At 41.3% G+C, this 12,443-nt stretch overlaps 1 protein-coding gene across 1 annotated transcript in view; it reads right to left on the bottom strand.

Moving 5' to 3' along the window:
• Positions 1 to 444: 444 nt before the first annotated feature.
• The window catches only part of LOC150043911 (uncharacterized), a 19,871-nt gene continuing 7,872 nt past the window's right edge, over positions 445 to 12,443 (bottom strand). The window contains 4 exon segments of the mRNA XM_090322593.1: positions 445 to 1,299; positions 1,302 to 3,287; positions 6,533 to 6,628; positions 6,751 to 6,874. Of these exon segments, the coding sequence (XP_090178719.1) occupies positions 1,223 to 1,299; positions 1,302 to 3,287; positions 6,533 to 6,628; positions 6,751 to 6,874 (2,283 nt within the window). The 3' untranslated portion in view covers positions 445 to 1,222.

The raw sequence follows: 12,443 nt of genomic DNA, 5'->3' as shown, positions 1-12,443 counted from the left end.
GTAGGAAGGTGGAGCTAGAGGAATGTATAGAGACTGATTAGGAGACATTCAGTCAGTGCGATTCCCCCCCCCCCTTCTTTTGGCAGTTCTGCGGCTTGAACTCAGGCCCTGGGCACTGTCCTTGGGCTTTCTCAAGGATAGAGCACTACCACTTGAGCCACAGCACCACTTCTGGCTTTTTCTTTCTTTTTTTTGTCAGCATAATGTATAGAGGGGTTACAGTTACATTCATCAGGTAGGAGGTGCATTATTTCTCCCACATTGATACCCCTTCTCATGTTTTTGTCTCTGTTTTCCTCCCCCTCTATGTATGTGGTACTGAGGAATCAGAGGAATCGAACCCGGGCCTTCATGTATGCTAGGCAAGCACTCTACCACTAGGCTAAACTCCTGGCTGTAATGTGATGTTTTGGGGAAGGAAAAGAAGAGCTCGGAAACAAATCCTCACATTTATGGTCATGTAATTTCTCAGAAGTTACCATGACAACTCCATAGGGAAGATGAGTTTTTCCAACATACTGTACAAGAAAAAAGTGAACACCCATAATGAAAGTAAATGGAGACATCCTCCTAGAAGTAGATGTGCACTAATATCACGTTCAAGCATGCAAGCCAAGTTAAAGGAATGAGGACGGAACTATACAAATGGATGTCCAGACCAGTAATGTACACAAAGGTTAATTAATAAAACCACATCTAAATGCTATTTTCCAAAATGCACTGTCACTTTGAAAAAGAAATCTGATCACCACGAATAAAAAATGGCCTGTTTATTGTAATAGTTACATAACAAAATTTCCCAATCTGTGAAATTTCGTAATGGCAATACTTTGACATTGAACTGCAATTAAAATTTATAAATTACTATAAATATGCATACATATACAAAAATTCTTTAGCTTATATACTAAAAAAATCCTACCAAGAATTGTATTCATGAGAAATTAATTACTGAACTAAAAAGTATATTTTCAAGGTACAAAATATTTTTTATCCATCCTATAAAAATTTACATATTCCAAGTTAAGTGCCTAGGATGATGGGTCATTAAATACTGGATTCATCAAATGTATATTTTTATTCTTCTATCTTAATAAGGGAACGTTTTCTGGAGTCTGTGTGTGTGTGCGTGTGTGCCAGTACTCCTACCTACTCTTCCTACCATCAACATTCTGATTTTCGGTAAACTGCTTCTCCCTAGTATGAATTTTCTGAATGTGAGTTAGGTATGAGCCATAGGTACAAGCTTTCCCGTATTTCTTACATTCATAAGGTTTTTCACCAAGGTGAATTCTCTATGTTTAGTAAGATATGATCACTGACTACAGGGCTTTCTACAACCAATATATTCTTGGTCTTTCCACTACTGTGAATTCGCTGATGTTTAATAAGATGGGATTGTTGACTAAAGGCCTTTCCACACTCGTTGCACTCATAGGGCCTCTCACCAGTATGAATTCTCTGGTGTCGGGTAAGATCAGACCCTGAAGTAAAGGCCTTCCCACATTCCTTGCACTCATAAGGCTTTTCACCAGTATGAAATCTCTGGTGTCGAGTGAGATCTGAACTATAACTAAAGGCCTTCCCACATTCTTTACATTTGAAAGGTTTCTTCTTGGTATGAATACTTTTCAGAACAGTCTCACCTGCATCACAGTCTTTATAGTCACCTTTTTTCTTATTACTGTGAACTGGTGGATATGGAATATGTTCTGAATCAAGTAATAAGGCTTCCCCACATTCCTTATCTTCACAGACCTTCTCAGCACTGTGCATTAATTGATGCTGGGTATAGTCTGAGTCAGAATGAAAAGTTTGCCCACATTCTGTGCACTTATGAGATTTCTCATTGGCATGAATTTTCTGATGTTGGGCTAGATTAGAGCCACGAGTAAAAGCTTTCCCACATTCCTTACATTGATAAGGTTTTATACCAGTATGAATTCTTTGATGGCGACTCAGGTCTGATCTACAACTAAAGGCCTTCCCACATTCCTTACAAACATAGGGCCTCTCACCGGTATGACTCCTGTGATGCCGAGTAAGGTCTGATCCACAACCGAAAGCCTTGCCACACTCTTTACATTTAAAGGGTTTCTCCCCCGGAGGAAGTCTCTTTAGCCGGCTGACATGTGAACGCACACTAAAGGCTTTGCCACAATCTTTACATTTATATGTTTTCTTACCAGTGTAGACTGTTGAATACTCACTGAGTTCTGAGTCAGGCAAAAAGGTCTTCCCATTTTCCTTATCTTCAAAGAATTTCTCACCAGAATACATAAATTGATGTTGAAGATGGTTAGAGCCAGAGCTAAAGGCTTTTTCACAGTCCTTACATTTACGAAGTCTCTCACCCGTATGAATTTTCTGATGTTGACTTAGTTGTGACCCACAGGTAAAAGCTTTCCCGCACTCCTTACAGACATAGGGTTTTTCACCAGTGTGGATTCTATAGTGTTTAATAAGATGGGATTGCTGACTAAAGGCCTTCCCACACTCATTACACTCATAGGGCTTTTCACCGGTATGAATTCTCTGGTGTCGAGTGAGGTCTGAGCCACAGCTGAAGGCTTTCCCACACTCCCGACATTCATAGGGCTTCTCACCAGTATGAATTCTGTGATGGCGAGTGAGGTCTGAGCTATAATTAAAGGACTTCCCACACTCCTTACATTCATAAGATTTCTCCCCAGTATGAATTCGTTTATGGACACTAAGAAGTGAATGAAATCGAAAGGCCTTCCCACATTCCTTACATTTATAAGGTTTCTCCCCTGTATGAATTCGCATATGACCTGTAAGACTTGAACGGAAACTAAAAGCCTTGCCACATTCTTTACATTCAAATGTTTTCTTACCCGGGTGAAGTGACTGATAGTGAGTAAGTTCTAGGTCAAGAATAAAGGTTTTTCCACACTCCTGATCTTCCCATAATTTCTCACCCCTATGAATTAACTGATGTTGAGTATCATCTGAGCCAAAACCAAAGTCTTCTTCACATTTATGTGAATACACTGTGTCTCTTGTACTGAGTCCGTGGTGTTGATTAAAAGCTGAGGGCTGGTTCAAAGTAGGTGTTTTTTCATAGGTTGCTATGACTTTCTGACAATGTTCCTCATTTTTATGTTGTATTTCTGGTGGACTTTTACTTTCACAATCACCTGAAAAGCAGAAACTTTCAAGGCTGTCATTAGTACAGGCTTCCAGGATTTCCCATCCAGATAAGACACTTTCAAGTGACCTATTTTTTGATAGTAACTTCCTGGCCTGCCACATGAATTGTATGTCTGAAAGAGAAAAAGATAAACACATACTGTTTTACTATCCAAAATAATTGATTTCAATGTAGTTATAGAAAGTAAATCATGGGAGTGGAGGAGGAGAGGACTGGGAATGTAGTGTAGGGGTAGAGTGCTTGCCTAGCATACATGAAGCCCTGGGTTTGATTGCTCAGTACCACATAATAAAGAAAGAGCAGGAAGTGGTACTGTGGTCCAACTGGTAGAGTGCTAGCCTTGAGCACAAAGAGGCTCAAGGATACTATAGCCCAGGCCCTGAGTTCAAACCCCAGGACTGGCAAAAGAAAAAAGAAAACAATAAGAAAGTAAATTAGGGCTGGGAATGTGGCTTAGTGGTAGAGTGCTGGCCAAACATGCATGAGGCCCTGGTTTTGATTCCTCAGTACCACATAACAAATGGCAAAAAATTAAAAAAAAATGAATCATAATGTAAAGCACCTATGAGAAGAATAGCTTTAAAATCTGAAAATTCTGGGCAACATGAAAGAAATGGTAGTAAATAGAATTTTTATTTTTATTTATTTTGTTGGTCATGGGGTCTGAACACAGGGCTGGAGTAGTATTGTGCCTGAGCTTTTCTGTACAAAGCAAACATGGGTAGGTAAGGCTGTGAGACTCCAGAAGTGGAGGTGGAACTCAAGTGGTAGCTTGACAGCCTTGAACAAAAAAAGCAAAGGGAAACTGGGCGTGGTAGCTCATGCCTATAATCCTAGCTAATCAGGAAGCTGAGATCTGAGGATCTCGCTCAAAGGCTCAAAGATAGCCGGGCACTAAAGACTTTGAGACTCTTATGTCCAATTAACCATTAGAAAACTGAAAGTAGTGCTGTGGTTCCAGGGGTAGGGCAGTAGCCTTGAGCTGAAGAGCTCAAGACAGTGCCCAGGCCCAGAGTTCCAGAGTTCAAGCTCTAGGACCAACCAAAAAAAAAAAGCTTCTCTATGTTAAAGACTTTAGATTGTTTCAAACCGTTTAGTGTATACACTGCAGCATATGCTAGGTTTTTAGAAATAATTCTGGAATAAATATAACACAAAAAAGAAAAGGGTGAGGTGATAAGGTGATTCTTATATACAATGATCTGCAACAAAGTGCTTTTGTTAGCTTAATTTGTACATGTGAGCATGCATACCCATGTATATATGTGTGTGTGTGTGTGTGTGTGTGTGTGCACACACACATGCACACATAAGTACTGAGACTTGGGCTCCTTTACACTAAAGATTATTATGGACGATAATTCATACAGGAAAATAAGAGTGAAAAATCCATCAAAGCCAGGTGGCTCATGCTTGTAATCCTAGCTACTTAGAGGGCTGAGATCTGAGGCTCAAGGTTCAAAGACAGCCTCATCACAAAAGGACCTGAGACTCTTATCTCCAATTAACCTCCAGAAAACAGAAAACGAAGTGGGGCTTAGCTTAAGGGTAGGGTGGTAGCCTAGAGTTGAAGACCTCACGGACTATGCCCAGGCCCAGGGAAGGGCAGTAGTCTTGAGCTAAAGAGCTCAGGGACAGTGCCCAGGCCAAGCTCAAGCCCCATGACCCACAAAAAAAAAAAAAAAAAAAAAAAAAAAAAAATCATCAAAGAGGGAGTCTAGCATGAACTAGGAATAACTAGAATTCTTCTGTGGATTTTTCTACCCTATATATTTAGTGTTACATAAAAATAACCTAGGGTTGCCGGGAGTTTGGCCTATTGGTAGCGTGCTTGCCTAGCATGCATGAAGACCTGGGTTCGATTTCTCAGTACCACATACATAGAAAAAAGCCGGAAATGGCGCTCAGGCTCAAGTGGTAGAGCTCTAGCCTTGAGAAAGTCCAAGGACAGAGCTTAGGCCCTGAGCTCAAGCCCAGGACTGGCAAAAAAATAAAAAAATAAATAAATAACCTAGGGTTATACTGTAAGTTGTTCTTGGGAACACAAAGATCCTTAAGACCTGACTGAGGACTCTGGCAGTGACTGAATGAGGTGAAAGGTAGCTCAGGCACAAAGGATGAGTGTTTCTGCTATGGCCTCAATGCCACATAACAGTTAGGTAGGCAAAGTCACATTCTGATGACTTGAACAATTACCAATGAATTCAGCCTTCTGTAGCCATCAATCAGGCTGTAACATCCTTATTAAAATTTTTTTTTTTCTTTTTTGGTCATAGGACTTAAACTCAGGGTTCTGGCACTGTCCCCAAGCTCTTTTGCTCAAGACTAGTGCTCTACCACTTTAAGGAGCCACAGATCCAATTCTGGTTTTCTGGTGGCTAATTGGAGATAAAGAATCTCACAGACTTTCCTGCCGAGCTAGCTTTGAACCATAATCCTCAGTCTCAGCCTCCTGAGCAGCTAGGATTATAGGTATGAGCCAGTACCTAGCCTTTTTTTTTTTTTTTTTTTGGGTCATGGGGCTTGAATTCTGGGCCTGGGCACTGTCCTGAGCTCTTCAGCTCCAGGCTACCCCTTGAGCCACAGCGCCACTTCTGATTTTCTGGTGATTAATTGGAGATGAGAGTCTCTTGGACTGTGAGTCTCGGACTGGGCTGGCTTGGAATCGCAATCCTAAAATCACAACTTCCTGAGTAGCTGGGATTACAGGAATGAGCTACCCCGCCCAGCTAGTACTAGCTTTTGTTTTGTCCAGGGGCTTGAACTCAGGGCTAGGTTGTTGTCCCTGAGCTTCTTTGAGCATAAGGCTGGCACTCTACCACTTCAACCACAGAGTAACTTCCAGCTCTTTCTGAGTAGTTTATTGGAGGTAAGAGTATCTTGGACTTCCCTGCCTAGGCTGGATTCAAACCATGATCCTCAGATCTCAGCCTCTTGAGACCTGACATGACCCACCAGTACCTGGCTTAAAACACATTTTTTAATTCGTACAATGTTTTGTATGAGTGAATTTCTGGACTGCTGGTCCCTTTCCAGTTCAGAATATTTCTCCTGGTAATTAACCCAATCAATGGAAGGCACTTGACCCAACAAACCATTCACTAATAATGGCCCTTGGAGAAAAAGAATAGCATCTTCCCATTTTGTAACATGAAGAACAAACACAAAAATCTAATTGTGTGTAAGAGAGATTTCTTTCAGAAATGCTTTGTGGATACATAGTCTCTGGCTTTTATCTAAATCCTTTGGCCAGTGAAAGGATACTCCAGACTGACATTTCAGAGATACTGCTGCCTCACTAAGTAGCTGGGATATCTTTTACAATAATGGCTACCCCATCCCTCAGTCCTTACTCACCTGAGCAAAATCCTCTTTTCTCTTCACCCAGTTCCATCCAGGACTCTTGTTCTTTTTCCAATAAGGAGATCACATGCGGTTGATAAATGCTAAGTCCTAAATAAAGACACATGTCATTTTCCTGGAAATACATGTCAACTCTCCTAGACATTGGAAAAACAACACAACCACCAGCAATACAGAATGCAGAAATTTCTAGCATCAGATTCTGTTCTTACCCACTGAGACAAGGTTGCTGTAGTTCTCAGACATCACATCTGTGTACAAGTTCCTCTGCTCTGGGTTCAGGCATTCCCACTCCTCCTGGGAGAAATGTATGGCCACATCTCTGAAGGTCATCACCTGATAGAAGGAAAAACAAATATGAATGGATATATTCCAATAAACTTTTTAGATGGAAAAGAAAAGACAGGACAGGACACAGCAGGGAATGAGACATTAAATCAACAAAAACTAGGGTGAGAAATCTAGGGAATGGGTGAAACAGTATGGAAATCTGTATGACCAAAGCTGAGTGCCTACAATCTCTTAAAAACTATGGCTAAGGGGCCGGGAGTTTGGCCTAGTGGTTAAAGTGCTTGCCTAGCATGCATGAAGACCCGGGTTCGATTCCTCGGTACCACATACATAGAAAAAAGCTAGAAGTGGTGCTGAGGCTCAAGTGGTAGCGCTCTAGCCTTGAGAAAGTCCAAGGACAGTGCTCAGGCCCTGAGCTCAAGCCCAGGACTGGCAAAAAAAAAAAAAAAAAAAAAAAAAAAAAACTATGGCTAAGCCGGGCACCAGTGGCTCATGTCTGTCATCCTAGCTACTCAGGAGGCTGAGATATGAGGACTTCAGTTCAGGCAGGAAAGTCTGGGAGGGAGGAAGGGAGTAGGGGAGGAGGAGAAGGAGAGGGGGAGGGGGAGACGGAGAGGGGGAGGGAGAGAGAGTGGGACAGGGACAGAGGGAGAGAGAGAGAGAGAAAAAGAGATCAGTGTCCCTCAAGGAGAGCCCAAGCCCACAGATTTGTAATAAATGGAGCCCAAGACACTAGAGCCACAGTGCTAAATACATGATAAACTAAGCAGGGCTATAGTCACACACCGTGAGATCAAAGGAAGATGCTTTTAGGGGAGGAACATAATGGTGAAATGCCTATGCGCATTTGATCATATAAAATGATATTTATCAAAATAAACTCCAGGAAATGGAAACCAGAGGTTTGTTTTTGTTTTGCCAGTCCTGGGGCTTGAACTCAAGGCCTGGGCATTGTTCCTGAGTTTCTTTTGCTTAAGTCTAGCACTGTGCCACTTAAGCCACAGCACCACTTCTAGTTTTCTCTGTGTATGTGGTACTGAGGAATCAAATCCAGGGCTTCATTCCTGCTACAAGCACTCTATCACTAAGCCACATTCCCAGCCCCTAGAGGTTGTTTTTTTTTAATTCGTTGATATTTTAGTTTTCTTTTATTCTTTTCTTATTTATCTGTCTTTGGGAGAGGAACGGGGAACACAGAAAAGGAAGGAGAAAGGGTGCATTAATACAGCAGAGGCACTCACTAGGCACTATGATGAAAATGAACTATACACCTTGTGGGTGAGCATGGCAGGGAAAAATTGGAAAGGGAGGGAAGTGTACTCTTTACCTGACTTAGGAAACTATAACCCCTCTGTACATCACCTTTAAATAATAATAAAATTTGGGAGGCCCGGGAGTTTGGTGTAGTGATAGAGTGCTTGTCTAGCATGCATGAAGACCTAGGTTCAATTCCTCAGTACCGTATACATAGGAAAAAAGCTGGAAGTGGTGCTGAGGCTCAAGTGGTAGAGCTCTAGCTTTGAGAAAGTCCAAGGATAGTATAGTGCTCAGGCCCTGAGCTCAGGACTGGCAAAAAAAAAAAAAAATTTAAAGAGATGCTAACTTTCTTTTCTTTTCTTTCCTTTTTTGGTCATTTGTGGGGCTTGAATTCTGGGCCTAGGCACTGTCCCTGAGCTCTTGAACTCAAGGCTAACGCTTTACCAGTTGAGCCATAGTGCCACTTCTGGTATTCTAGTGGTTAACTGGAGCTAAGAGTCTCATTGGCTTTTGTGCCCAAGCTGGTTTTGAACCATGTGATCTCAGGTCTCAGGCTCCTGAGTCGCCAGGATTACAAGCCTGAGCCACCAGTGCCCTGCAAGGTGCTTTCTATATGCCAACAATATATAAGCAGAAAGGGAAATCATGAAGACAACTCCATTTGTAATAGCCCCCCCCCACCAAAAAAACCCCACAAAAACCCTAGGAATTAACCTAACCAAAGACATAAAAGATCTTCATAGCAAAACCTATAAAAATCTGAAGAAATCAAAGAAGACAGCAGAAAATGCAGAAAATGGAAAGACCTCCCATGTTCATGAATAGGTAGGATCAATATCGTGAAAATAGTCATAATGCCAAAAATGTTATACAAATTCAATGCAATCCCCATCAAAACCCAAATGACATTCTTTACCAAGATAGAGAAAACAATTTAAAAAATTCATATGGAAAAGCAAAAGACCTAGAAAAGCCAAAACAATTCTAGGCAAAAAAACAAAAAAGCAATGGGTGATATCAAAATACCATACCTCAAACTCTACTACAGTGTCATAATAACAAAAACTGCTTGGTTAGCTGGGTGCTGGTGGCTCACACCTGTAATCCTATAACTCAGGAGGCTGAGATCTGAGTACCACAGCTCAAAGCCAGCCTTGGCACGAAAATCTGTGAGGCTCTTATCTCTGATTAATCACTAGAAAAACTTGAAGTAGTGCTATGGCTCAAAGTGGTAGAGTGCTAGCCTTGAGGCAAAGAACTCAGGGATAATTCCCAGGCCCACAATCCCTCCCCCCCAAAAAAAAGCTTGGTATTGGCACAAAAATAGAACCAAAAATCAATGGAATAGATTAGAAGACCCAGAAATAAAGCCATGCGATTACAGTTACCTGATATCAACAAAGGAACCAAAGACATACAGTAGAAAAAACATAGCCTCTTCTATAACTGGTGCTGGGAAAACTGGGCAGTCATAAGCAAAAAAGTAAAAATGGATCCCTGTCTGTCACTATGCACTAATATCAAAGTGAATCAAAGACCTCAACATCAGATCTAAAACTCTGAAACTACTGCAAGAGAGCATAGGAGAGACACAGACACTTGAATTTATAGATACAGGAAGAAACTTGCTGAATGGCACAACATATAGGACAGAGACTTAACAAGTGGGACTACATTAGAATAAAAAGTTTCTGTACAGCTAAGGACATAAATACCAAACTAGAAAGACAGCCAACAAACTGGGGAAAGATCTTTACCAGCAATCTATCTGACAAAGCCTTAATATCCAATATATACAAGGCACTCAAGAGCCTAAAATCCATTATATGTAAGGAACTCAAGAAACTAACATCTCACAAACCTAATAAACCAATCATGACATGTGCAAAAGAGCTAAAGAGAAACTTCTCAGAAGAAGTGGTAAGAATAGCAAAGAACATATCGGGAAATGCTCATCATCCTTGGCCACAAAGGAAATGCAAATCAAAACAATTCAGAGATTCCATTTCATCCTAGTAATATTGGCCAACTTTGTGAATTTGAACAACAAATGTTGGTGGAGATGTAGAGAGAAAGGAACAACCACTCTGGACAGACATATGGAGGCTCTTCAAAAAACTAAACATAGGGCGGAGAGTTTGGCCTAGTGGTAGAGTGCTTGCCTAGCATGCACACAGACCCAGGTTCGATTCCTCGGTACCACATACATAGAAAAAAGCTGGAAGTGGTGCTGAGGCTCAAGTGGTAGAGCTCTAGCCTCGAGAAAGCCCAAGGGCAGTGTTCAGGCCCTGAGCTCAAGCTCATGACTGGCAGAAAAAAAAAAAAAAAAAGCAACTAAACATAGGGCCAGGACTTTGGCTAGAGTGCTTGCCTAGCATACACAAAGATCTGGGTTTAATTCCTTGGTACCATATACATAGAAAAATCAGGAAATGGTGCTATGGCTCAAGTGGTAGAGCTCTAGTCTTGAGAAAGCCCAAGGACAGTGCTCAGGCCCTGAGTTCAAACTCCAGGACTAGCAAAAAAACCCCAAAAAACAAAAAACTAAACATAGACCTTCCCTATAACCCAACCAACTACACCAATCCTAGGTATCTGCTCTGAATATCAGAAGCCAGAATATAAGGACATTTGTACATCTATGTTCACTGCCATATGAGTCACAATAGCCAAGATAGGAAAACAACCAGATGCCCACGATAGCTGAGTGGATCTAAAATATGTGGTACCTATACATAACTAAATTTTGCACAGTCATTACAGAATGCAGGGAAATAGAAAAAAATCATGTTAAATGTTAAGTGAGGTAAGTCAAGCTCAGAGAAACAAATACTCCATGTGGAAGTTAGATATAAAAATGCTCTGGGATATGATAAATTATACAGGATTCTACATACTCACATATAATGAGACACAAAGGCAAAGTGGAAATATATACACTGCAACAAATTTGAAGCTATGGAGACAAGATTTTTTTTTTTTTAAGTGGGTCATAGGGCTTGAACTCAGCCTGGGAGTTGTCCCTGAGCTTTTCAGCTCAAGGCTACTGCCCTACCCTGGACTTGGGCGTTGCTCCTGAGCATTTCAGCTCAAGGCACTACTCTGGAGCCAAGCCCTACTTCCCCTTTTCTAGAGGTTAATTGGAGATAAGAGTCTCATGTTCTTTTGTGCCGGGCTGGCTTTGAACCTTGATCCTCAGATCTCAGCCTCCTGAAAAGCTAGGATTACAGGCTTGAGCCACTGAGCCACCACACTGGCTTTTTTTTTTTTAAGGATTTTAATGATTCTGTCTTCTTTACCTTGTGCATATCTTCCAGAGGGTGGTGAGAGGAGGGCATAGAACTGGAGGGAAAAAGGGCGAAAAAAGTGACCAACAGTAGAGCTCACTGGACATCGAAGAAAGTAAACTATATAATTCTTGGATGGAGATGGGAGAGAGGGACTGGGAGAGAATGAGGAAACAGGAGACACTCTAAGGAAATGTGCTCTCATTACCTGAGTCATGCAGTTATAAACTCTGTACATCACCACTATAATAGCAATAAATTTAAAAACATATTTCCTGTAGAGAATGTGTAAGGTTTCAACACATTTCCAGGCAGGTGCCAATCAACATGTGTTTAACATATGATATTCATGCCAATCTAATTTATTTTTCTTTTCTCTTTCTTTCTTTCTTTCTTTCTTTCTTTCTTTCTTTCTTTCAGCCAGTCCTAGGGCTTGAACTCTGAGTCTGGACATTGTCCTTGGACACTATTTTCTCAAGGCTAGCGCACTACCACTTAAGCCACAGAGCCACTTCCAGCCTTTTCTGTGTAAGAGATCCCAAAGAATCGAACCCAGGGCTTCATTCATGTTAGGTAAGCACTCTACCACTAGGCCAAAATCCCAACCCCTCAAACTAATTTCTTGGTAGGATGCCAGATCCCTGAGCTCAGTGTCACATTATAACCCTTAAGCATCACAAAATACCACATACTAAAATGACCCAATACCAACCCCCACTGTGACTAATTCAAGAACTCCATTCTATGAAACAAATGAACGTTTTCAGGTCCTGTATTTCATATCATCATTCAGTCACACCTTGCAAGCAAAGGACTAGAAATCAAACACTCTAATATTTCCTTTACAAAAATGTATTTCCTGGGGCCGGGAGTTTGGCCTAGTGGTTAAAGTGCTTGCCTAGCATGCACGAAGACCCGGGTTTGATTCCTTGGTACCACATACATAGAAAAAAGCTGGAAGTGGTGCTGAGGCTCAAGTGGTAGAGCTCTAACGTTGAGAAAGTCCAAGGACAGTGCTCAGGCCCTGAGCTCAAGCCCAGGACTGGCAAAAAAAAAAAAAAAAAAAAATG

This window comes from Megascapheus bottae, chromosome 31 (assembly GCF_031878675.1).
Source record: "Megascapheus bottae isolate mThoBot1 chromosome 31, mThoBot2.hap1, whole genome shotgun sequence".
NCBI lineage: Eukaryota > Metazoa > Chordata > Mammalia > Rodentia > Geomyidae > Megascapheus > Megascapheus bottae.
Note: the sequence above shows the minus strand (reverse complement) of the source record. Positions and strands in the feature narration are given on the sequence as shown.